The sequence below is a fragment of the Panthera pardus genome, unplaced genomic scaffold (genome assembly GCF_024362965.1).
Source record: "Panthera pardus isolate Hobbes unplaced genomic scaffold, ASM2436296v1 HiC_scaffold_15, whole genome shotgun sequence".
Classification (NCBI taxonomy): Eukaryota; Metazoa; Chordata; class Mammalia; order Carnivora; family Felidae; genus Panthera; species Panthera pardus.
Window position 1 is genome coordinate 27,239,864 of NW_026526710.1, and position 23,849 is coordinate 27,263,712.

General features: G+C 46.8%; 1 protein-coding gene across 5 annotated transcripts; it reads right to left on the reverse strand.

The window, feature by feature from the left end:
* Positions 1 to 435: 435 nt before the first annotated feature.
* Positions 436 to 19,580, reverse strand: CIDEA (cell death inducing DFFA like effector a). Of its 5 annotated transcripts, XM_019433891.2 has the most exons (6): positions 19,098 to 19,199; positions 15,059 to 15,119; positions 10,460 to 10,604; positions 9,501 to 9,647; positions 2,891 to 3,072; positions 436 to 925 (listed from the first exon to the last, which is right to left on the reverse strand). In XM_019433891.2, exons 3-6 carry the CDS (start codon positions 10,589 to 10,591, stop codon positions 778 to 780), a joined length of 609 nt encoding a protein of 202 aa, XP_019289436.2. In that variant the 5' UTR covers positions 10,592 to 10,604; positions 15,059 to 15,119; positions 19,098 to 19,199; the 3' UTR covers positions 436 to 777. The 5 variants fall into 5 exon arrangements, with proteins under 5 accessions (XP_019289436.2, XP_019289432.2, XP_019289434.2 ...); XM_019433887.2 differs by lacking the exons at positions 15,059 to 15,119; positions 19,098 to 19,199 and adding an exon at positions 19,452 to 19,580; XM_019433889.2 differs by lacking the exons at positions 15,059 to 15,119; positions 19,098 to 19,199 and adding an exon at positions 19,332 to 19,430.
* Positions 19,581 to 23,849: the final 4,269 nt, after the last annotated feature.

Here is a 23,849-nt window from a genome sequence, read left to right on the forward strand (position 1 = left end):
CTCCCCAGCGCCTGCAGCTAAAGCCACCCAGTGGCCTGGGTCAGCATCCTGCCACTCACAACTGTGGGTCCCAACTGACAACCTGGGTGACATTAGGAACTGAAGACGTGGTCCACTAGTGCGGTTTTTAAGCAGTTTTGTGGGGGCTGTTTTGTTTTTTCGTTTTTGTTTCTTTAAAAGGCTATAAGCACTGGCTGAAGCCCTCCAGAACTTTAGGTTCTGAAGCTTCTGGGTCCCTCTGGGCTCATTCAAGACCCACAGTAGAACACCCCCACCCCCCCCGGAGTAACATCTGACAGCTCCTTAGCTTACTGGCATCGACTACTAACAGGGACTTAAACATGATCTGTTAGGGCATTCTGGCTGACTTCTGCTTATATGCAGGAGTGCTGTTTGTTGGGAACGTGGAAGAGACACAAGGAAGAATTACCTGTATTAAAAGTAGCTCTTGCGATCGATCGGTTTATTGCAGGAGGTGAGTTGCTGAGAGGCCTAACACAGGTTTGTGCGGCTCCGGGCCACCACACTAGCCTGCCCTTTGGTCCTTCCTGTCCCCACGGAGGCCCCTACGAATCTCCTCCCCTCAGGGCGTCCCCTCCTGCAGCCCCCATTTCGTGTGCCTCCACCCCTCCTCCTTCCCCTGCGTGCCACCCCCCAGTACAAGTGACAGGCGTTGTGCAAGTGCCCGTGGTTTAGAACAGAAGCATCTTCAAAATTCATCATCTGAGAGCGAATATTTGGGTCGAGAGCCGGCTGGGTCCCCTGCAGCGTGCATCCTTATCCACTTGTGAACCCACGTCTGGAGTGTGACCGGGGAGGGCTCTGCTCGTCCATGTCACCCAGCACTTGGAGCATGTACGTGCCGATGTAGATGAGCAACTGTCCGGTCACCTGGGCGGCGTGGGACAGGACCCGCAGCAGGCTCCTGCAACAAAGGGGACGGGGCACAGGTCAGGCTTGGAGCTCTGGGCCAGCGAGGGGCAGACAGTGCGGGAATCCTTCACCTCCCCCCAAACATCCGCTCAGAGCAGGCACCGCTCACTGAAGGAGCCACCCCCCAGCCCGCCAGGGCCTGCTACAGTGCACATGCTGATGCACGAGGCCGAAGACCACCTTCCTTCTAGCCGCTTCCAAACGTGGCCTGTTGTTCAGGAACTAGGAAGCCCTGAGTAGGCTGACGGTGCTCTGGAGAGCACACAGTGAGTCCTGTCCTCTGGCAGCTTGCTTACTCTGGCCACCGTGGGTGTTGGGGCTTGTTACTAAAATCAGGCAAGTCAGGTGTGAAAGGAGAAGCTGAAGGAGACTGATCCTGTGACCCAGTTTACTTAGGGTGGCCGGGACATCCCATCTCGGCCCTGCTGTGGCCTCTACGCCTCAGGGCTGAGGCTGGCATTCCTGTTATTTCAGACTAAAAAAGTGGCTTTGACTCAAATTCTTACTCTCTACCGAGTCCAGAGTTAAAGGATTTCATTCCAGTTTTAAAGACCTATCATGTCACAAGGCCTGGGGGTCAGTTGTGCTGGTCGGGAGAGCCCCCTGGCCCTGGGATCCCACAACAGGACCCTGGTGTGAGGCCTTTGATGTGGGGACTTTGGTGACTTCTGTGGCTGCTTGTGGTGCCATCAGATGTCAGATGGTAAGAATTAGTGACAAGAAGGCCGAATTTGCCTCTTAAAGATTTTGTTGAGGTGGGATTTTAGGTGAGGTTTACTTTCTTCATTATACTTTTCCAAGTTGTTAGAACTCTCCTGTCTCATTTTAGAAAACCAATCAATCAAGCTATTTTCTCCCATCTCAGCCAAAAGAGGAAGCTCCCCTGGGGGGTCAGGTGTTGAGATTTCAACACGGGCCCAGTGACAATTGTCTATGAGTTGGCCATTAATGGTTCTGAGAGGGAAATGGAAGCCATTGAGAAGCCACTGCCTGAGCTCCCTCTGTGCCAGGGCCTGGGGCCCCATCTGAGGAGGCCAATCTCATTTCCAAAGCATTTCCTTCCAAAGCTGCTGTCAGCCGCTGCAACCTTTTTAGACCTTCTGTCTCTCCCCCCTCCATCCATCCCTCCACAGGAAGTGGTTATTTAGAGGATCAATACGAATTTACTAGAGGACAGAAGTAGGTGTGTTTAGAGCCTATGCAATCAAAGCACTTAGGAGCAACCTTCTCTTTTAAAAGATGATGAAACAAAGTCTCAGAGACATTAAGCAACCTGTTGAAGGTCATACAGCTGGCTGCTCAGAGGCAAAGGGCAGGTGTCCAGCCTGGTTGCAACCACAGAGTATTCCTGGTGAACATACAGAATTTGTTCAGAAAGGTGCGGGTATGGATCGGGGATCTGTCTTGCACAGGCTCCCGGATCTGCCAGACTGGCCTCAGCCTGTGGGGCGACAGTGCCCTTGCCAGGGCATGTGGGTATGTGGAAAAGGCACAGGCCCATGCCACCTTGCTGCTAGGTTCAAGTTAGCAGTAATACAGAAGATACCAAAGAGCATTCCTCCGCGGTTCGTGGCTACTCTGTGCAAACCGGGTCAGAATCGCCATGGCTCCGTTTTAGCTGCTATTGCTTAGAAAAAAGATTTTAAAGTGCACAGCCCTAGTTTTTAAAAGAAATTTGGTTCCTTTCCATATTTATTATCTAGTTTTTGATTCCACTTAGTATCTAATGGTCCCTGAAGAAAAAAATGTATATACACCTTGGCTCAAGACTCTCTGTTTTCTGACATAAGTCTGGGTGTAAGAGGAAAAGTACCGTATGACATCGTGAATTAGTGAACGCCAGCAGCTACCAGGCAGGTCAGGGCCCCCGGGGGCCTGGGCTTGGCAGTGCAAAGCAGCAGGCCGGGGATGGCCCAGGCGCAGTTTCCAGAACCCAGTTGACCCCCATGTCTGTTACCTCAGCAGGGCTTTGACTCCCGTACACCGGATGTCGTAGGACACCGAATACATCTCATACATGGTGGCCTTCACGTTGAGGCAGCCAATGACATCCTTGGGATTCAGCTTGTACAAGTCGAAGGTGACTCTTGCTATTCCTGATTTCTTTGGCTGCTGGCGGGCTGGGACGTGGTTACCACCCTAGAACCACGGAGGGAGGAAGAGACTTAAGGAGCATCTCCGGCTATGACGTGCAAATTGTGTAATTCTGGGTTTTTGCTAGTTTTGACTCTTGGTTTAAAATCTGCTGGTGACTGAGCTGCTAATTACCTAAGGCATGGTTTCAGCCCATCAATGTGTTCATACGGCTATCATGTCCAAACCCATTAGAAAGTATCCTTCCCTAAGCTACTTTCAGTTCAGTGACGTGGGATGAGTGCGGTGTGGCTCCGGGGCTGGACTGTAGGGGTTCAGGAGATGGTTGTGTTTGGTGGACACGGACAGTCTCAGGACTGTAGCACCGTTGGCTTAAAGAGGAGCAGGGAGCACTATTTCCACTTTACAAGAGGCTGCCGGGAAGAAAGTTTCAGAATCAAGTGGCTGAAGAAAGGGGCAGGGTGAGAACTTCCCAGGGCTTCCTGTGTTTTCTAGTTACCACCCTGGATGGAAACAGACCTCCTGGGGACATGGGTTACAATCGCCCCTCTAGGTCCTCCTGAAACATCAGTAGAGCCTTTAGGTCAGGGGAGAAAGCCAGAGACCTCTGTCAATCCCCAGGTTTATAAAGAGCACGGTAGCGTCCTCCCCATAGAAAGCTTTGCAGAGAGCAAGAAGAGAAAGAAGCCATGCCAAGGTACAAATGCCAGCCCAGGGGCGACTCTCCCTACAGGCTTGCTTCACACACAGATCTTGTAGTATTCAAATTTACACAATCAGTACAGTTACTACGTCTCCGGAACCTTTGGGGTTGGGGGCAGTTGAGGCTATAAATGTTAAATTCATCAATGCCAATAATCAACTATATGTGAAGTTAAAACATAAATTCCCCTAAAAGTGTCCAAATGCTTCTTGGTGGAGCCACCCTTCTCTCCTCCCACACAGACAGGAGATATTGACGGTAAAACCCACTGTTTAACGCACAAGAGTTTCTGCTGCCCCTTTAGGGGGTGCTGTCCAGCAGTTAGGAAACATCATTTTTAAATATTAAGATTACAGAGGCGCCTGGGTGGCTCAGTCGGTTGGGCATCCAACTCTTGATTTCAGCTCAGGTCATGATCCCAGGGCCGTGGGATCGAGCCCCTGCATCAGGCTCTGCATTGAGTGTGGAACCTGCTTAAGATTCTCTCTCTCCCTTTGCCCCTCCCCTGCTCATGCACTGGCTCTCTCTCTAATAAAAAATAATAATAAAAGTAAAAATTAAGATTACAGAATAAAAAGGGGGAATTTTACCTGTAATCCTCCCACTGTTCTTTCTCACCACCTTGTACTCCTTTCTGACATATGGAAGCTTTTATCTTATTCCCCCTAAATGTCTTCCTTAAGTCTGGTCTTAAATCAAAACCCAGCCCTCACAAAGCTAATCTGCTGGTGACCTGGATTTCTCTAACTCGCTGGCTCAAGAAGAAGAAATGATTGCCCCCCTGCCTCACCCTGAAAGGGCTCCAGGGTGCTGCTTCCTCACAGGCCTCAGAGGCACTCAGACTGAAGATGCAGGGGGTCCTCTGGTGACTAGTTCTTGGCTGGATGTTCTCATCCGAGTCAAACAAAATTGGCCTCAAACTTAGTGGTTTGAAATAACAGAGACTTAGACCCTTACATTCTGGAGGTTGGCAGTTCACAACGAGCCACCAAGTATGGTTCCTTCCGGAGGCTGCCGGGAACACATGGCCCCCTCACCTTCTCCAGCTTCTGGAGGAGCCCTCATTCCTCAGCTTCTCACATCTCCCCTCCTCTTTCTCTGCTTCTGGCCTTCACTCTGACCCTCCTCTCCCTCTGTGAAGACCCCAGGATGATACCGGTCCCTGGGTTATCTGGGACCGTCTCCCTGGCTCAAGATCCCTAACTTAATCATACCTGCTAGGTCCATTTGCTAAGTAACTCCTCCCTGGACTCCAGGGATTAGGATCTGGACCTCTTTGGGGGGCTATTATACTGCCCAAAACATATTTCTCAAACAAAAAGTTGTCCAGCTCAAGATTGCCTTTTAAAAGATTTGTCTAATGGAGCCTGGGTGGCTCGGTTGGTTGAGCAACTTGACTCTCGATTTCAGGTCAGGTCATGATCTCACGGTCATGAGATTGAGCCCTGCATCAGGCTCCTCACTGAACACAGATCTTACTTAAGATTCAATCTCTTTCCTTCTGCCCTTCTCCCACTCTTGCTTGCTCTCTCTCAAAAAAAAAAAAAAAAGCTAAAATTAAAGTAAATAAATAAATAAATAAATAAATGATTTGTCTAATTCACCGCATGCTCTTCTAATCTACTGGCATGATCTCCTCACCTGCTTCAGAGATACTATGTTTTAAATTTTATGTTTTTTATAATTGGTCTATAGTCTTTTTTCCAGTTGGAAAAATGATGAAATATTTGATACGGATATTAGTACACATACTGATCTGTATGTATCATGGGTAGATGATGGGTATACTCACCACTCCAGATAAAATGTTGGCAACCTGTTATCACCCATATGCCTCTCCCCAGTTATATTCTTCCACCTCCCTTCAAGAGGAGACCATCTAAGTTGTGAATCACTCCCTTACTTTTATTTTTAGCACACATGAGTCTCAAACATCATATTGCTAATTTTGTACATTTTCGGATTATCTATAATTGGTTAAATGTGGAGATTCCCAAAATGTACGTTGGAGACACCTGAGGTCCAGAGACCCTTTCAGGGGGCTGAGAGATCAAAACTATTTTCATAATAAACACCAAGGTGAAATTTGCCTTTTTTGTTCTCCTTCTCTCATGAGCGGAGGAATTTTCTACTACCCAGCTGAGAAACCTGCGTCACTCAATGAAATCAACATTTTCTAAAGAACCGATGCATGAGGTTATAAAATCATCCCTGGGAAAACGATCCAGCCAAAGCACAAGATAAACCAATGATTCCAATGAAACAGGAAACTTCACTGGTATGCCCTCAGATTCCACACTGCAGCAGCCTTTAGGAAAAGACCACTTAATGGATTTTGGTGTCATATCAAAGAAGAATATCCTCAATGATCTGAAAAGACTATTAAAATGCTCTCCCTTTTCTAACTACATATCTGTGGGAGGTCCCATTTTCTTCCCAAAACAATGTATTACAACAGATTGAATATAGAAGCAGATATGAAAATGTAGCCATCTTCTACTATTTGGTTAGGCATTAAAAAGATTTGCAAAAATGTAAAAAGATGTCACTTATTAAATATTTTTGTTTTGGAAAATAGTTATTTTTTTATAAAAATATATAATCTAAGTTAATCAGTACTGGGTTATTATTTTTAGTAATTTAATTTTCAACATTACATTTAATTAAATTTAATTTTAAAATTAAAATTAATTTTAATTTAAAATACGTATTTACAATTTTCTCAGCTTTAATTTCAAATATAAGTAATATCTATATAACTTATAGTTTCTTAAAAAATTTTTTTTAAATGTTTATTTAGTTTTGAGAGAGAGAGAGAGGGAGAGAGAGAGAGAGGGAAACAGTGTGAGTGGGGGAGGGACAGAGAAAGAGGGACACACAGAATCTGAAGCAGGCTCCAGGCTCTGAGTTGTCAGCACAGAGCCCGATGTGGGGCTCAAACTCACGAGCCATGAGATCATGACCTGAGCCAAAGTCAGACTTAACCAACTGAGCCACCCAGGCACCCCTATAGCTTATAGTTTCTTAACTTTGGCACTTTGGCATTTGGGGCCAGATAACTCTTTGTCACAGGGGCCATCCTGTGCCTTGTAGAATAGTTCATAGTATCCTGATCTCCACCCACTAGATGCCACCAGTACCCCTTTCATCCCAGTTGTGGCAACCAAAAATGTCTTCAGACAAGGGGTAAGATCGCTCCCAGCTGAGAACCTCTGATTGATGGATATCTATAGACTCCACTGAAATCCACATAAACAAAAGCTATTTGGGGTCCTCATTAATTTTTAGGAGTGTAAAGGGGTCCTGAGGTCAAAAAGTTTGAAGATTACTTAATGGGTTATCCTGTGATGTTTTCACTCAACAGAGTTGATGAGATTTATTCATATAGATCCCTGTAGCTGTACTTCATGCATTTTCACAGCCGAAGCATATTCCATTCAATGGATAGTCACCTGTGTATTTATTTACATGTATTTATGTAGAAGCACATGGCTGGGTGTCTGTGTGCTGACTGTACATCTAGGAGAGGGCTTGTCAGGTCATAGGTGGTGCTTCAATTCTATGGGATAAAGGTAAACTGTTTTAAACAGCTGCTGGTGAGAGTGTAAGAGAGTTCATTGCTCCATATCTTAAAAAATGGAAAAAATGGAAAACCCTAATAATACCAAATTTAATTGTGTAAAAGAGTATCTTATTGTGGTTTTAACTTACGTTTTCCTAATCACCAGTGAGGTTGAAAATTTTTTACTATGTTCTACTGTCCATTCTTCAGATACCAGTTCATGTTTTTTTGCCCATTTTCCATTAGAGTGTCCATTGTTTCCATAATTGATTTCTGTGAGTTCCCCAAATTTATCAAATACTAATCTTTTGTTGGGTTATGTTGAAAACACCTTCTGCTCACTTGTGGCTTATTATTTTACATACTTTATTGTATCGTTTGATGAACAAAATTCTTAATGGAGTTGTAATTGTCATTTAAAAAATGGTTTATGCAGGGGTGCCTGGCTGGCTCAGTCACCATGTGACCCTGGATCTCAGGGTCTTGAGTTCAAGCCCCATGTTGGGTGCAGAGCCTACTAAAAGGAAAAAAACAACAACAGCTAAAAAATGGTTTATGTACAGCCTTGTTTAAAGCAACAGCAACAACAAAAACATTACACCCTAAGGATGTCAAACATATATTAGACCTTCTCAGTCATGTCTCCAGCTTCCTTTGTGTTTTCTACCTCTACCTTCTTGTGCTACATGATGGGAACCTTCTTGAGACAGATCTTCCAGGTTTTTTCTTATTATCTTCAGTGATGCCTGTCTCTGTTTAATTGTTGTGTTTTTCGCTTCCAGAAATTCTATTTGGTTCTTTCAAGTCTACCTTGTCCTTTTGATTACCTCTCATCCCTTCTTAGTTTTGATTACTCTTTGAACATTTTAAATACACTTATTTTATACTCTGTATCCAATGATTCCAACATCTGAGGTCTTTGGAGGCCTGACTTTATTATTTCTGCTTACTCTCACTTATAGTGCTTTAAGTCCTTACGTTTTGTGATTTGATTCATTCTGAACCTATTTCTCCTGCTGGTTATGTGGGGGCACGGTCAACCCTGGGTCACTGGGGCTGGAGGGAGGGACCAGGTGAGCAAAAACTCAATGAATAAACTCCTTCCACTGATGCCTCCCTTCCTGGGGCTCTGGAAACTAAAAGCTCTCTCGGGTATTTTTGGAATCAGCAGTCCCTAAAACCTCATGAGGGCAGCTGGTGGCCACAGATTCTTGGGAGAGACCTTTAAGATTCTTCTGCTTTATGTGGGCATCTAAAATCTGGCCCCTTACCTTGTGTCAGCCCAAGACTTTGTCTCCTGTCCTGCCAGCACCTGTCAAAACTGCAGCCCAAAGTCACTGAAGTCAGTGGATGGCCATGAGTGAGGTGCTCAGGGGTAAGACATCACTTCTCTAGACTCTGGCTCCCATAAAAGTTTTGGCCTCTGAAGATTTTCCTTTCTGGGAGGTCAGTTAGGCATATAAAATATGTATTAAAATTTTGCTTTACTTTTTTAGGTGTTTTATAGTGGGAAGGTTTTCCAAGATATGTATATAATCTGTAGTTTTCCCGGACATAGAAGTCTTTATTCCATCTCTTTACCTTTCCTCTTTTTTGGTTTGTTTTCTATTTTATTTTATTTTATTTTATTTTATTTTATTTTATTTATTTTTAATGTCTATTTATTTATTTTTGAGAGAGAGTGCAAGCAGGGAGGGAGAGAGAGAACCCCAAAGCAGGGTCCACACTGGCAGCGCAGAGCCCAATGTGGGGCTCAATCCCACGAACCAAGAGATCATGACCTGAGCTGCATGCTCTACTGACTGAGCCAGCCAGGCATCCCTCTGTTTACCTTTCTAAATCACTGTACATTCACACACACACACGTACCTAATTTCACTGGCTGTGTTAGCTTGCTGGCTTCCTGAGGACAGAGACAGTGAATGGTCACCAGGTCAATCTGTGTGCTTTAAAAGGACCCATAGCTACTTACTGGCTTAAACCTGTTTCCCAGAACTGCTTGCTTTAAATCCTATAGCCCAGGTTCACTAAGATGCTAAGTTCCCTAGAAACACATTTAAGAATCCTGTTGAGGGTAGCAGATCCAATTATTAGGTGAATATGAAGTTCATATTCAGAAAGAGGACAAGTCAACACCAAAGTAGGGAATGCACTTTTGTGGGTAAAAAAGTCTGCCCGGTAGCTGTTTGGACAAGTGTTTTTGCTTACCGGTGTCCACCTCTGCCCTTTCTCCAAGATCATGAAATGTGTGTTGTCTCCTAAGGTCTGAAAGAACTCTTCCGTATCCACCACGGTTCCGTCTTCCTCCAGCACCAAAGTGACCAGTCCGCTGGTGATAACTAAGGCATCCAGGGTCTAGATTGACAACACATCAGAGACATGGAATAAAGGAAGAGATTCCATTTTGACCACTCAAAGCCATTGACTAAGTTATAGATTCAGAAGTGATCTGATTTTGCTAAAACTTTAATGATAAAGATCTACCTTCATTGGCATCTCGGACTCAGTCTTGGCTTGGAAAAAGAAAAGATTTTTAATGGACCAATCTTCTTCAGAGATTTCAAGGACATGAGATAAATGAAGACACCGAATCAAATTTAGAGTTTCTATAATTACTCACTTATTTTGCCAAATAAAATGAAGAATGCAACAGAATGATATTTAAATAGCCTTAGGCTCACATCACATATCTGACCCTCTCTTGCTTCAGGGTCTGCATGTTGGATGTTCATTTCTTTTTTCCACAGGTGTCTCTGTCTGGGTTATGCTTCCATAACCTGACTCCACAGACTCCAGAGAGTCTGTGATTCTTCCTTATTTGGTGATCTAGGACACTGTTTTAGATTAAGGACTATTTTTCTCCGGGCTTTATAACCAAAAACAGATTTCCAAAGGCTGCTGCTTCCCTGTATTCTCCCTTGTCAAAGAAGAAAGGCTGTATTATCAATTGATGACTGTTTTTAAGGCTTTTGTGTCTGTAGCTAAATCTTTTATGGTACAGAGATGTAATAATGTTCCCTTTCATTCTTTTCTTCTCCCCTCAGACTCTCCAAGGCCATGACAGTGGCATTTCTGTCTCTGCCCTGGCTTAGTATCTAAGCCCATAGCCCTGCATGCGGTCAGGGGCCCTCCTGTGAGGGATGGGAAAGCCCCGGGGTTCCTGGCACCTTGCTAAGAAGCTCCTTCAGACTGTTGGCCATCACCCCTCGCCGGCTGCTTCTGTCATGGTTGGAGACCCGGAAAGGGCGAGCTGAGTGCATGAGGGGGGTTAGCAGGACTTTCTTGGTCTGTGATCCCATAAATGTCAGGGGCCTGGAAATGGAGGAGAAAAGTAAAAAATATCTTCGACATTATCTTCAAAAAAGGAATCTTCAAAGAGGGGTTTGAAGTATACAAATTAAAACAGTTTTCATATTTGCATCTGAAAGAAAGAAAATTGGGGATCATTGAAAATCCTGATATCCAAGAAACAAATAACACAAACAATTAAAAACCAGAGCCATCATTATGCCCATTTTACTAGAACATTCAAAGTCCTTGTAGTAAATATGTGAGAAAGAAGTGGTAAGAGCATCAAACTCAAAAAAGAAATAAGAATTCGATTTTGCAAACATGAGTTTTATAGCTGAAAAGTCTTTTTTTTTTGCCTAACGTTTATTTTTGAGAGAGAGCGACAGAGCACAAGCAGGGGAGGGGCAGAGAGAGAGGGAGACACAGAATCTGAATCAGGCTCCAGGCTCTGAGCTGTCAGCACAGAGCCTGACTCGGGGCTCAAACTCACAAACTGTGAGATCATGACCTGAGCTGAAGTCGGACGTTTAACCGACTGAGCCACTCAGGCACCCCTATTGCTGAAAAGTCTTAAGAGGTTATGAATTAGCCAAGTAGTTAAAGAATTAGGTACACACACAAAAGTTACATATTGTAAAACTAAGCCAGGAATCGAAAATCCATATAGTAGTCACTAGAGCAATAAACTAACATTTAGAAATTAACTTAGAAAAGATGAGGAACAACAGAACACTATAATAATTGTTGTTGGAATAATGAGAAGGAAAGGAACTTTGGGCCATATGTCACATGACACTTTGGAGTAAATTCCACATTTAACAAAGAATTAATTTAAAGTTTCACTATTCACTATTCACTATTCACTATTCACTATTTCACTAAAAACTAACACAGGGGCTCTTGGGTGGCTCAGTTGGTTGAGCATCCAACTTCGGCTCAGGTCATGATCTCACAGTTCATGAGTTAGAGCCCTGCGTCAGGCTCTGTGCTGACAGCTCAGAGCCTGGAGCCTGCTTCCAATTCTGTGTCTCCCTCTCTCTCTGCCCCTCCCTCATTTGCGCTCTGTCTCTGTCAAAAATAAACATTAAAAAATTATTAAAAAATAAAATAAACTGACACAGAGAGGGAAAATAATGAACAAAACCAAATCAAGACAATTTTCTGAGGGAAAAAACCTCCAACCTTTGGTTGTCAAATTATACATACATACATATTATATATACATATATGTATATGTACATGTATATATATGTATATTATATACATATGTATATTATATATGTATACATATAATATATACATATTCTATACATATAATACATATACAAATACATATAATATACATATAATATACATGTATATAATATGTATGTATGTAAATATTTATTATACATTTATGTATATATATAAAATGGGGGATAAATGAGAAGCTTACTGCTTTAGTAGTTATTTAACACTTTTTTAAGATTTCATTTTTTAAATTATTTTTTTAAATGTTTATTTATTTTTGAAAAAGACAGAGTGTGAGTGGGGGAGGGACAGAGAGAAAGGGAGACAGAATCTGGAGCAGCCTCCAAGCTCTGAGCAAGCTGTCAGCACAGAGCCCGACATGGGGCTCGAACCCACAAACTGTGAGATCATGACCTGAGCCGAAGTCGGACTCGTAACTGACTGAGCCACCCAGGCGCCCCATGGAGCATATGAGGCTTTTGATGACAATTAAAGAAATGCAAAACCACCTTTGACACACCAGTGCATGCTTTCAAACACACATGCAAGAAGTGATTTAAAAATAACTCCAGGGGCGCCTGGGTGGCGCAGTTGGTTAAGCGTCCGACTTCAGCCAGGTCACGATCTCGCGGTCCGTGAGTTCGAGCCCCGCGTCGGGCTCTGGGCTGATGGCTCGGAGCCTGGAGCCTGTTTCCGATTCTGTGTCTCCCTCTCTCTCTGCCCCTCCCCCGTTCATGCTCTGTCTCTCTCTGTCCCAAAAATAAATAAAAAACGTTGAAAAAAAATTAAAAAAAAAAAATAACTCCAATAAGGGGCAACAGATGTGCCTTGCTGGTGGCACTAGGAGCTGGTTCAGTCTCTTTGGAGAACAGTCTAGAAATGCGTAGTTTTCACCCAGGACGGTGGGCTTTTTAAATTTAGGGATATACCCACAAAGAAATTATTGGAAAGAATATCAACATAAGTTATCAATAGTTCACGTGGCTCTTGCTTCATGTCAGGTGCTGTGAGAAGTGACACATGACCTCATTTAATCTCCCCCAGGCCCCGAGGGATGAGAGCCTACAGCTGCACTGACCCCACACCTAAACAGTATCCTACCTACTGCAGGCACTCAAGTCGTTGTTGACGATCTGGACAAATACTTGTAGAGTGACATTCAGAAGAATGAAACGAAGGGTCTTATTTTTAGGACAATCTTACAGAAGATACAAAGTGAGGACATCACTGATTTCTGACACATAAAATGGACCGTCTAGATTAACCCCATGAAGGCTAAAATTGTAGGGGCTTTTATACTATCACCTAGGATTTAGCACTTTATTTTATACATATCCAAACACACATACCTACACACATACAGTCACACACATCCACACATACATATTGCCATTTATTTATCTAAGCTTTATTTTCCCAACTAGATTGGAATTTCCTTCAGGGAAAAAGCTTCTTTGTTGTATCTCCCATAATGCCTAGATTAGTGCTAGGCAAATAGGTTTTCAATAGTATGTGTTCTAACTTGAAGTTCTACAAATGAACATAAGTGAAAATTCAATGATCTAGCAAGTAATTTTCTATATGAGAAACTGATAGTGTAGTAATGAACCGGCTCTCAAAAACCATCAGGTTAAGTTCATGCTCATAGCATGACCAGCCAGTTTCAGTGAGTATCTACATATTATCCTTGGCAAAAAAAAAAAAAAAAAAGGGGGCATTCTAGGAATCAGACCCAGATTGTTAGTTAGCACAGGTTTGGTCTGAAGTGTATTCAGCTAGCATCATATTAGTGCTTCCTAACTGCTTGCATCCAAGCACTTGCTATGGCCAGCTTATGCTAACTTTTTATACATACTAACTAATTATCATCACAACTTTACAAGGAAAGTATTACCCCATTTCCCAGATGGGAAAACCGAGGCTCAGAGTGGTTTCTCAAGGTCACTCAGTTAACAAGGAAACGAAGTAGGACATAATTATCTCTGGACTTCTAACCTCAAGCAATAAACATCACTTAATCATCAGTCTGGGGCTGCTCTGGTTGAAAGGACCACAGTGGTCTCGGTGAACACCGACAGCTCCTTTCCCATCTAGGCCGCCAGAGTCACTGCGTTATTTGTTCCTAGTGAGGCAACGGCAAGGGGACTGTGGCAGGTTACTGGCCTCTGATGCAGGCTCCCCATTAGATTGATCAGAGAGCCACCAGATGAATCCAAGCCTTGAGCTGACACAGTGGTGGGGCTGGCACACAGCCTCTGAACTTTTGCCCTGATTATAAGGAGTTACACCAGGTTCCTCGGTTACACAACCTGACAGACAAGATGCCCACGTTCTGCTGAGCTGGTGCTACAGAGCCCCCTGCTCACAGTCCTGTCTCTGGTGATCTGGTAGATGGGGCAATGAGGATTTTACCTAAGATGCTTCACACTGAGAATTGGCTTTGTTGGCAACCTAATCATGGCACCTGAAACTTAAACTCGATGGTGAAGTCCGTATGAGGAGGAGAGAGAGACTAGTTCTATTCTATGCCAGACCCGTGCGCATTAGTGCATTACCTAATACCTTGACAAGACAGGCACGTCAGATGAATAAAAGTGAGGCTCAGGAAGTTAAGAAATGGATAAGGTCAGAGTTAGCCAGTGCTAGAACAGGGGTTTGAACCCAGCTCCCACTTTTGCGCCACGGTACCCGCCCTACAAGGTGAAAAGCCTCCTATGATGCAGAGGAACCCCGGACCCTCACCAGCATGAGCCTCTCTTCTCTTCCCCCTGCAAAGCAAGAACTCCTTGCCGTTGTCCTCGAGCCCTTCTAGAATCTGTACTCACTGAGGTCAGGGTCTGTCTGTACATTTTTTACTTCTCCACAGCACCTAGCCTGCCATTGGCACGCGATCGATTCACTGAGTAAAAGACAGGCTAGGACAAAAATCTGAGAAATGGGTGAACAAAGTTCACGTGCTGGAATCTTAGGTCCAGGTGCTAGAGGCCAATGACACACCTTGTGGGCATGAACAGCTTTGACCTAGTTAGTTGTGGTCCTGTACCTCCTCATTGGATGCGAACGATCACGCCTCAGTAAGCACCACTGTTCCAGTTACGTACTACAGTTGATTATACAAAGTCCTTATTGTCTTTTAACTTCTGGACTAGATAAGTGTTGGCAGTCATTTCTGGTCCCCTCCCCACGCTGCCCTCAGGACAGCCATCCTCAATAAAAAAAGATACGCACCATATTGTTCTTCTTACCCATTATGTTTCCTTAACCGGGCACTGGGTCATTGTTGGAGAAAAGGCTTACGGAGCACACCTAAAAAAAAAATCCTTGAAGACAAGAAAATTAAATCCTGCCATTCTAGGAAGAGGATGAGTGATCTGACGTGTCAAATTATACAAGATCCAGGCTATCTTATAGATAATATAAAAAGGAGTTAAATGAAATTTTATGTACATGAAACCTATTTAACAACTATTATAGGAGTTTTTTTTTTTTTTTTAGTATTTATTTATTTTTGAGAGACAGAGCATGACGGGGGAGCCACAGAGAGAGAGGAGACACAGAATCTGAAGCAGGCTCCAGGGTCCGAGCTGGCAGCACAGAGCCTGATGCGGGGCTTGAACTCACAAACCGCGAGCTCATGAGCTGAGCCGAGGTCAGACGCTTAACGACTGAGCCACCCAGGCGCCCCCAGGAATATTTACTTTGCTCCAGCTAAAGGAGCAGCAAAGCAACTAGCTAGCTAAATGAAGAAAGCAAGATATTGATCCAACCCACTCCTGGTCCTCTTAATAGGATATTTTATGTCACTGGCTATTAGCGCAAGATCTAAAATGTCTTGTTCTTCTCCCCTCAATATTTTAATATATCAAAGTTGAGACAGGAGCTCGGAGAAGCCTTAGACAGCACACACTGGTCACCCTCCCATCCTGGGAAAGTGCAGACAACCATATAAGCAGGAAGGAAATAGCTCACTAAAAGGAAAAGAAAAACCAGGAAACAGGTTGTTCAAGGAAACAGATTGTTTCGGGGAAACGGAGACAAAAAGAGTAGTCAGGCTTCACAGAATATTCTTAAAAACTGTGAAGAGGCCTATCTCCCAGAAGTGAGGGAAACAGAGAAGCCTTTGTATTTTTCCCCAAGTGAACGGAGAAGTCTCGACTTAGCAAAGTGTAGCAAATAAAGCAACAGGCCACAGACTGACAGCAGAGGTGAACTTCACTCCAGTAAAAGGAAGCTAGCCTCCATGAATCATAAACAAGCATGTTTTTATGCCACTGTATGGACCGATGTTTATTCCAGAAGTGGAATAAGAAGGAAAAGGGCAGGCCTGGGAACAAAGCCTCCCCCAGAGAGAAATAATTTGGGGTCAGCAGCGATGAGGTGGTTCCATGAGGCCCTGTAAGGTACTGCCCCCGGGGAACATTCAGAGAGAAGGGCCCCTCATTTCCTTGTTAGGTAGAAAGGAGGAACCCACGTGAGAGAACGCGCACAAGCAGGTACGACAAGCCAACCGCCCACTACTACCAAAGCCTAGGGACAAGGAACACCTTAAGAAGGGAAGTGGTGATGTCAAATGCAACAATGCAGAGAAACAGACGGGACGGAAAACAGACGGGACCCATCCGGCCTGGCTGGGTCTCAGTGAGTGGTCAGGAGGGTGCAGGGTCTAACCCACTGGCAGAAGCTGGAGAAGCTTCAGCCTCAGTGATGACTCCTCCTTTCCCAGCAGTGCGGGAGCCACGTGACGGGCTACACACATTGGGATGTCTGCCCCACAGCGACGGCGGCTGGCTCACATCTGTGCCTTGACCAGCCTAGAGAAATGCTTGATGTAGTAAGAGTATTTTCAGTATATGACCATGAAGTCTTTGAACACTTGGAAATGTTATTAAAATAACAGTTTAGACCCAGGAAGGAGTAAGCATCAGTAACCTGGGAGATTTACTTGTAGAAAATGCAGTTCCTCGCTTATAACAAAAAGACAGTGGTAAAATGTGTACTGAAATGCCAGCTATACAAAACCTAGAGTTCCTGGTTCAAGGAAAGGAAAGATGTACCAAATGGCAACAAAAACAGCAGTTTTGCACACAGTATAATACATATCAGCTCTGTAACAACTTCAAGGTCGGCATGAACGTTAGCACGGACAGACACAATGGCTGAGTGGCTTTGCCTATGACAACACACACTGGTATGGACATCCTTGACGTCTGGAGCTCTGCTGAGGGACCTCAGGCAGCTTTCGCCCTGACTAAGGCCTCGAGGGATCACAGATGATTAACAAACTAATGACTAGTTTAAGACTTTAGGATTGCTGACCTTAAAACACGATGTATATGTGGATGAAGTTTTTTCTTTGGCAAAATGCAATCTTCCACTAATAAAAGAGTTAAGTCCGGCTAGTTTAAATTAAGGAACACGGAGGAGGCAGAAGTCCAGCAAGACTGTAACTTACAAACATGGCCTTTACCCTGTCTGTGGCTCACGAGGGTCTTCAGCCTTGACGCAGTTCTAAAGAAGGGCAGGGAAGGACAGGGTTTTCCTTTCAACAAGTAATATGGATCCTTTTTCTTCCAGTTTCGTTTGGAAGCAGGTAGATTCTTGAAAGAACTGCACTGTGCGTCCCTGACAAATAGTCACTCACGTTTAGAGTTTGCCAAGCTCAGAAGGAGTGTGTCTTTGAGTAGACATTTCCTTACGTTTTGACCTGCCCACATTTCACAAGCAAGTCACTTTCATACACACTTGACCCAGTGGAAACCTTACACAGATGCACTTTGGATTTTGGTAACCTGTTATAGGGATCAGGTGGAAGGGCAGGGTCAGCCTTAGTTCTGAAGGCTCTGCCTCCTCCTTCTCCTCCAGGCAATACCAGCCAGGAATCAAGGGTGCCTTCTTAGCAGTCCTTAAATCGGCCTGCCACCTCCTCAGGGTTCACAGAAGTGGCTGAGTGGGTATATTTGCATATTTGAGGGGGAGAAGTGCGGAGGATTGATTCTAAACTGCTAATAATTGTTACCCCCTGGGAGTGGGATTGTGGGGGGCAGGGGGGGTTGCGGAGAACAACAAGGAAACCCAGGGCTCACCTTCATGCTGACATGAGTTAGGGAAGATGCAGGAAACAAGTCTGTTTCCCACCTTCCCTGGTTCCTTACTACTTGACTTCATTGTTTTTGTTTTTTAAAGTGAAAGCCCAGTGCTGTTCATTCAGACAGACCGCCTTTACATTTTGGAAGCTTTCTTTCTTTCTCTTTCTTTCTTTCTTTCTTTTTAACGTTTATTTATTTTTGAGACAGAGAGAGACAGAGCATGAACGGGGGTGGGTCAGAGAGAGAGGGAGACAGAATCTGAAACAGGCTCCAGGCTCTGTCAGTACAGAGCCCCCACACGGGGCTCAAACTCACAGACTGCGAGATCATGACCTGAGCCAAAGTCTGACGCTTATCCGACTGAGCCACCCAGGCGCCCCTGGAAGCTCTTTTTCTAACTTTGAGGGTTGCGCACGGCAAGTTCAGCTCCATAGATCGCACTAGTTTGTAAAGTGATTCTCCCTCCCCACCTTGCCCCTTCAACCCACCCTGTCCCTCTGCTCTTTGGTACAGATGGGATCACCTCCGAAACCTGCATTTTAAAGAACTCAAAGGGCTTCTCTATCCTTTTTGAAGTACTTTGAAGATCTTTAGAGAAGCACTATCCCTTCCATAAGTCTATACTTGAGAATTACTTCCATGCAATATTTGTAGGATTTTATCAGCAAGGACGGGTTTGGGTACGTCAAGATATGAGGATGAATGACAGCTGGGGGGGGGGGGCGGGGAAGTGTTGCGGTGCCATCAACCCCGCAGCGGGTGGCGAGACCCGGGAAGGGAGCGAAGACTAAGAAGCCTCGGAAGGCACCTGGTCCCTCCCTGGGCAGCGTCGGCGCTCTCAGATGCGGCGAGGAGGGGTAGCGCTTCCCCCCATACATCCCGTTACAAGCCTGGGTGGGCTCATCAAGCAGGGGTCTGGGAGCGTTCAGAGCCCGAGGGGCGCTCTCTGCTCAGCCCACCCTCCCCTTGGAGCCCAGAGCCCGCAGCCCGCGCTCGCCCTTAGGGGTAAGCCTGGCCCATCCCAAAGCCGCCGAGCGTCCCCACCAGCAGCGCCCCAGCTCCGGTCGCGACCCCGAGGTCCCCCTGAAGCCCTGCGCGGGAGCACCGTGGAGGCGTTGCCCGGGTTTCCCAGGACCGGGCCCTCGGTTGCCCCGGCGGCTGCAGCAGCATCAAGAAATTCAGCCACTCCCGCACTCACCACTGTCACCTGTTCCGTCGATGCCCGCTCACCTCGGGAGCGCCACACCTGGCACTTGCGGCCAGCTGGAGGAGGGGGAGGAGAAGCGCGGCCTGCTGGGACTCTGCACCCCCGCGCAGCCGCTGGGCGTGTGGGCTGGGACTGGGGCCTCGGGGCGCTCGGGTTGCTAGGCGCAAGAGGTGCTGGGGGTACGGCGCACGGGGGACGAGAGACGCAGGGAAATGAGGGACTCACTGGGATGCCAGGCACAGGGGGATGCAGACCGTTCAGAGCGCAGGGGGGCGGGGGCTCAGGGGGGGATGGGTGGCCGCGGGGCGCAGGCGTGGCCCAGAGCCTGGCTGGCGCTGCACTCGCCTGATGAGGGCTCCGGCGTAGTCCCGGGCGGTCTCCATCGCTAAGGTCCCCCTCCCAGGCTCGGCCTCCGCCGCCCGCGCCCTCCTCTTAAAGCGCCGCCACCAGCCCCGCCCCGGCCGGCCCGCCCCGCGCCGGGCGAGGACCTTGGCTAGGGGCTCACCTCTGCAGAAGGTCGTGGCTGCGCCTCCTGGGAGAGCGCCCGGGTCCGTGCCAGTTCCGGGCCCCTGGAGGGGAAGCGGTTCTCGCAGACCGCTGCAGAGGACGGTCCCCACGACTCTCGAGACCCACCAGCTGCTCCGCGCGTCCCCTAACGGTCGTTGTTAGCCTGTTCGCCTTGCACATTCTGAGAGGTGAGGCAGCCTGGGCGGCGTGGCTGTGGCTGTGAAAAGGCAGATGTGTTGCTTTCAAACCCATGGGGGCCACGGACTGAGGGGCGGGGATGGCGGTGGAATGAGGTGCAGGATGAGTTACCCCCAGGGCCGCACTGGGTTGGGCGCCCGGGCTGCAGCCCCCGACCGACGTCCCGCTCCAAGCTCAGCAAGCCGGCTGGCAAGGCGAGGAAGTGGCCGCAGACACCTGGACACAGCGCCCTTTAGATTCTCGGGAAGTGGGGCCGGGGAGTTGGCTCCCTTCCTGTTAGGTGCTCCGCGGCTGTTCTGATGGGCATTTGGGGGGCAGTAAGAAGGGTGTTTAGAATGCAGGAGTAAACGGACCGTTGGACTTGGTTAACAATCTTTTAGCTATAGGGAAGAGACTTTCTCAGAGTAAGGGAGGCAACAGAAAAACCAAGCCAGGGCTGAGGGAGATTTTGTTGGCCTCCTGCTTGCGCAGATAATCGTACCAGAAGATGCAAGTCGGCTTGTTTGGGACCTCAGAAGAGGGCAGGGGGGCGTGTCAGGAATTCCACGGAGCTCTACCTGCAAAATCAAAGAAGTCTCACGAGCAGGTTAAGGAGTGAAACAGTCCCTCAATTCCAGCCCCTTCAAAGGCAGAAACTTTCTGGGATATAGAGTTCCTAGTACATACTGTCCTGCACATGGTCAAGTGACTGGTTCCAGAAATTGTTAGTAACTGCTGACTGCCCTGTTGTGAGTGGTAGCCTGACCTGTGCCTCCCATCACCTGACTCACCTTGGTTTTAACACATTGCCTAACACATGGCTCCTTCTGTCTGCATCCTTCAATTTAGCTCACAGAAACAAACACACATTTCTTCCCCTTTAGGGGCATGGGGATCAACATACCAACACTCATTTGACTTGCCTGAAGGTGTGTTGAAGCCAAAAACAATTTCCTTCCAGAGTCCTGGACTCCACAGGGCCTTCTGGGAACTCTCCAGGCCCAGGCCACAGAGCTGTGTTTTCGGCTCAGTGCCACTGGGGCTGGACAGGGTCTTAAGACTGATCATTAGGGGCGCCTGGGTGGCTCAGTCGGTTAAGCGTCCGACTTCGGCTCAGGTCACCATCTCGCGGTCCGGGAGTTCGAGCCCCGCGTCGGGCTCTGTGCTCAGAACCTGGAGCCTGTTTCAGATTCTGCATCTCCCTGTCTCTCTGACCTTCCCCCGTTCATGCTCTGTCTCTCTCTGTCTCAAAAATAAATAAAAACGTTAAGAAAAAAAAATTAAAAAAAAAAAAAAAGACCGATCATTAGTGGCTCCTTCCACAGATACTCTGCTGTGGCCTGAATGTTTTTGTCCCGCCCCTAAATTCATATATTGAAGTCCTAATACCCAATGTGATAGTATTAGAAGGTGGGACTTGGGGGGGGGGTACTTCAGCTATGAGGGTGAAGCCCTCAGGAATGGGATTTGTGCCTTCTGAAAGAGGCTCCAGAGAGATCCCTAGGTCCTTCTACAGGGGGAGGACACAGCAGGAACAAGGAGGAGAGCTTTTGCCAGAACGCAGCCAGGCGGGCACCCTGAGCTCAGACTTGCAGCGTCCAGAACTGTGAGCAATACATTTCTGTTGTTTATAAGCCATCCATTCTGTGGTATGTTGTTATAGTGGCCCACGTGGGCTAAAACACACCCCTGGTCTGACAGATGAGAAAGGGGGTCCAGGCAAGTCAACTCAATTCACCTTTTTTTAAAGAAAAATTAATTTATTTACTTTGAGAGACAGAAAGAGAGAGCTGGGGAGGGGCAGAGAGAGAGGGAGAGAGAATCCCAAGCAGGCTCCACACTGTCAGCGCAGAGCCCAACATGGGGCTTGGTCTCACAAACTGTGAGATAATGACCTGAGCCGAAACCAAGACTCAGATGCTTAACTGACTGAGCCACCCAGGTGCCCCTCAATTCACCTTTTAGAAAGCATTTTATTTTGAAAACTTTCGAATATAAGGACATATAGACAGAACACTACATGAGCACCCCATCGCCTGGATGCAGCCACTGGTAACGTTTTGATACGTTTGCTTGTTATTTATCTGTATTATTATTGAACCCCTTCACATAACATTCTTCAGCTTGTGTCTCTGAAGAAGCAAGGACCTTCTCACACATACCACAGTGACATTAGCACTCCTAACAAAATAAAAATGATCTCTTAAGAGCACCTAATACTCAGTCTATAGTCAAGCTCCTGACCATCCCAGTTGAATGACACCTTATATTTAAGGCACTTTGCCGTGCCCAAGATACAAGTGTATTAGACCTGTTCTGGAACAGTGAAGGTCAAGGTCACAGATCTTGACACACCAATAACCAATCATATTTCTACGGTCTAGAGAGGCATCTGGATCCAAAGGCACTTAGTGTGGACTTGTTAATATTTGATGAATGGATGAGGAACTATGTTAGTAGTAATGTGTGAATGCAAATTGCAAAGGGAATAAACGGATGAATTCTTCCTAAAGGGTGTCCAGAAAGGAACACTGGAGCTGAGGCTTGAAGGGTGACAGAGCAAGTGGGGCACGGGGGGCTATTGTGACTATTCTGCCTTACTTGGCATGTCTGGGCTTCTGGGTGGGTGGGTGGGTGGGGGGTTCTAGAAGAGAACGCTCAGGGCAGCCATGCCGGAGTGAATTTGCACAGCTCCGAATGCACAGTGGCCGTCGCCCTGAGTGGGGAACCAGCAGAGGTGACTGCGTGACCTGTTCAGACATAGATTTGAGAAGACCACTCTGGGGTGGCTCAGGAGCCAGACTGGGGCCAGGGGACATGTCAGTGATCCATGTGACATATGTCAGGGGTGAGACCACTGACATTGGCTCTGGGGGTGGGGGCAGGGGCTGCCAGGGAACATTTCACAGGACCTGATGATGAACAAAAAGGAAAGCAGCTGGAGAGACTCCGATATTTTTAGATTAGATGACTGGAGAGGCAGTGATGCCCTTACTGGGAGGAGAAACACAGGAGGGGGAGCAAGGTTGTGGTGGAGATTGAGATTATGCTACAGCCCACAGGCCCGCGGACCATACTGGGCAGAGATGTGGGGTGGACCCACGGCCTGTGGCCCACATTCAGATGGAACTCAGGGAGAGGTCCCGGCTGGCAGCCAAGGCCGGCCGGCTACCATTGCTCCCAAGTGGGAACCTGAGCCATATGAGTGTGGGGGTGTGTAGAGAGGGAGAGGAGGGCAGAGGCATGTTGTGCTCATAAGCATGTGGCAGCCAAGCTCAGGAGCCAACAGAGAAGAAAGTGAGTGACAGGTTGCAGGTGCCGGCTGGTGCCTTTCCAGCACATTTCCAGCCACCAGCTCTGACACAATTAAGCTCCTTTCTCATTCAACACCATTTAACGCATCTTTATTGAGCAACTACTATGTTCCAGTGCAACTAAGATCAGAAATCCCATGTTTTGTGCTGACTTCAACCACTGTTTGTCGAGAGTCCCTATAGAGTCTGTGTGCAGTTCTCCTCAGGGCAACTTCCAGAGTCTGACCTCCCTGGTTCCCTGCAGCTGCCTATGGGGGTCCTTGCAGCCTGGTCTCGCTTCTTCTCCAAGGTGGGGCATCCCCCTTCCTCTCAGAGTCCTGGCCGAGAGCCTGTTCTGGAGCACAGCTTCCTAGCCCGGCCTTACCTCATTCCAACGTGACCGCGGGCAGGTCACCTAACATCTCTCAGGCTGTAGATCCTCATCGGTAAAAAGGCGCAGGGCTCTCTCTCTCCTCAGGCTGGGAGAGAATTGAGTCCTGTAAGGGAAAGCCTGGCCCAGCCCAGTGCCCGGGCCAGAGTGCTCTATCAGTGTGGGTGACCAAGGCCACTGCGATGCAGGTGATGGACAGTTGGAGTTCAGCTCCCAGCCAAGGGTCAATACCTGATACAGAAGCTGCTTCTCATTTATCAGGACTATATTATGGAGAACATAGATGCTTAAAGCTCAGAGAAACTTGGGCAGGCATCTAACCCGATTTCTGTGTTGTTGTTTTTTTTTAATAACAACGTGGATAAGACAATGAAC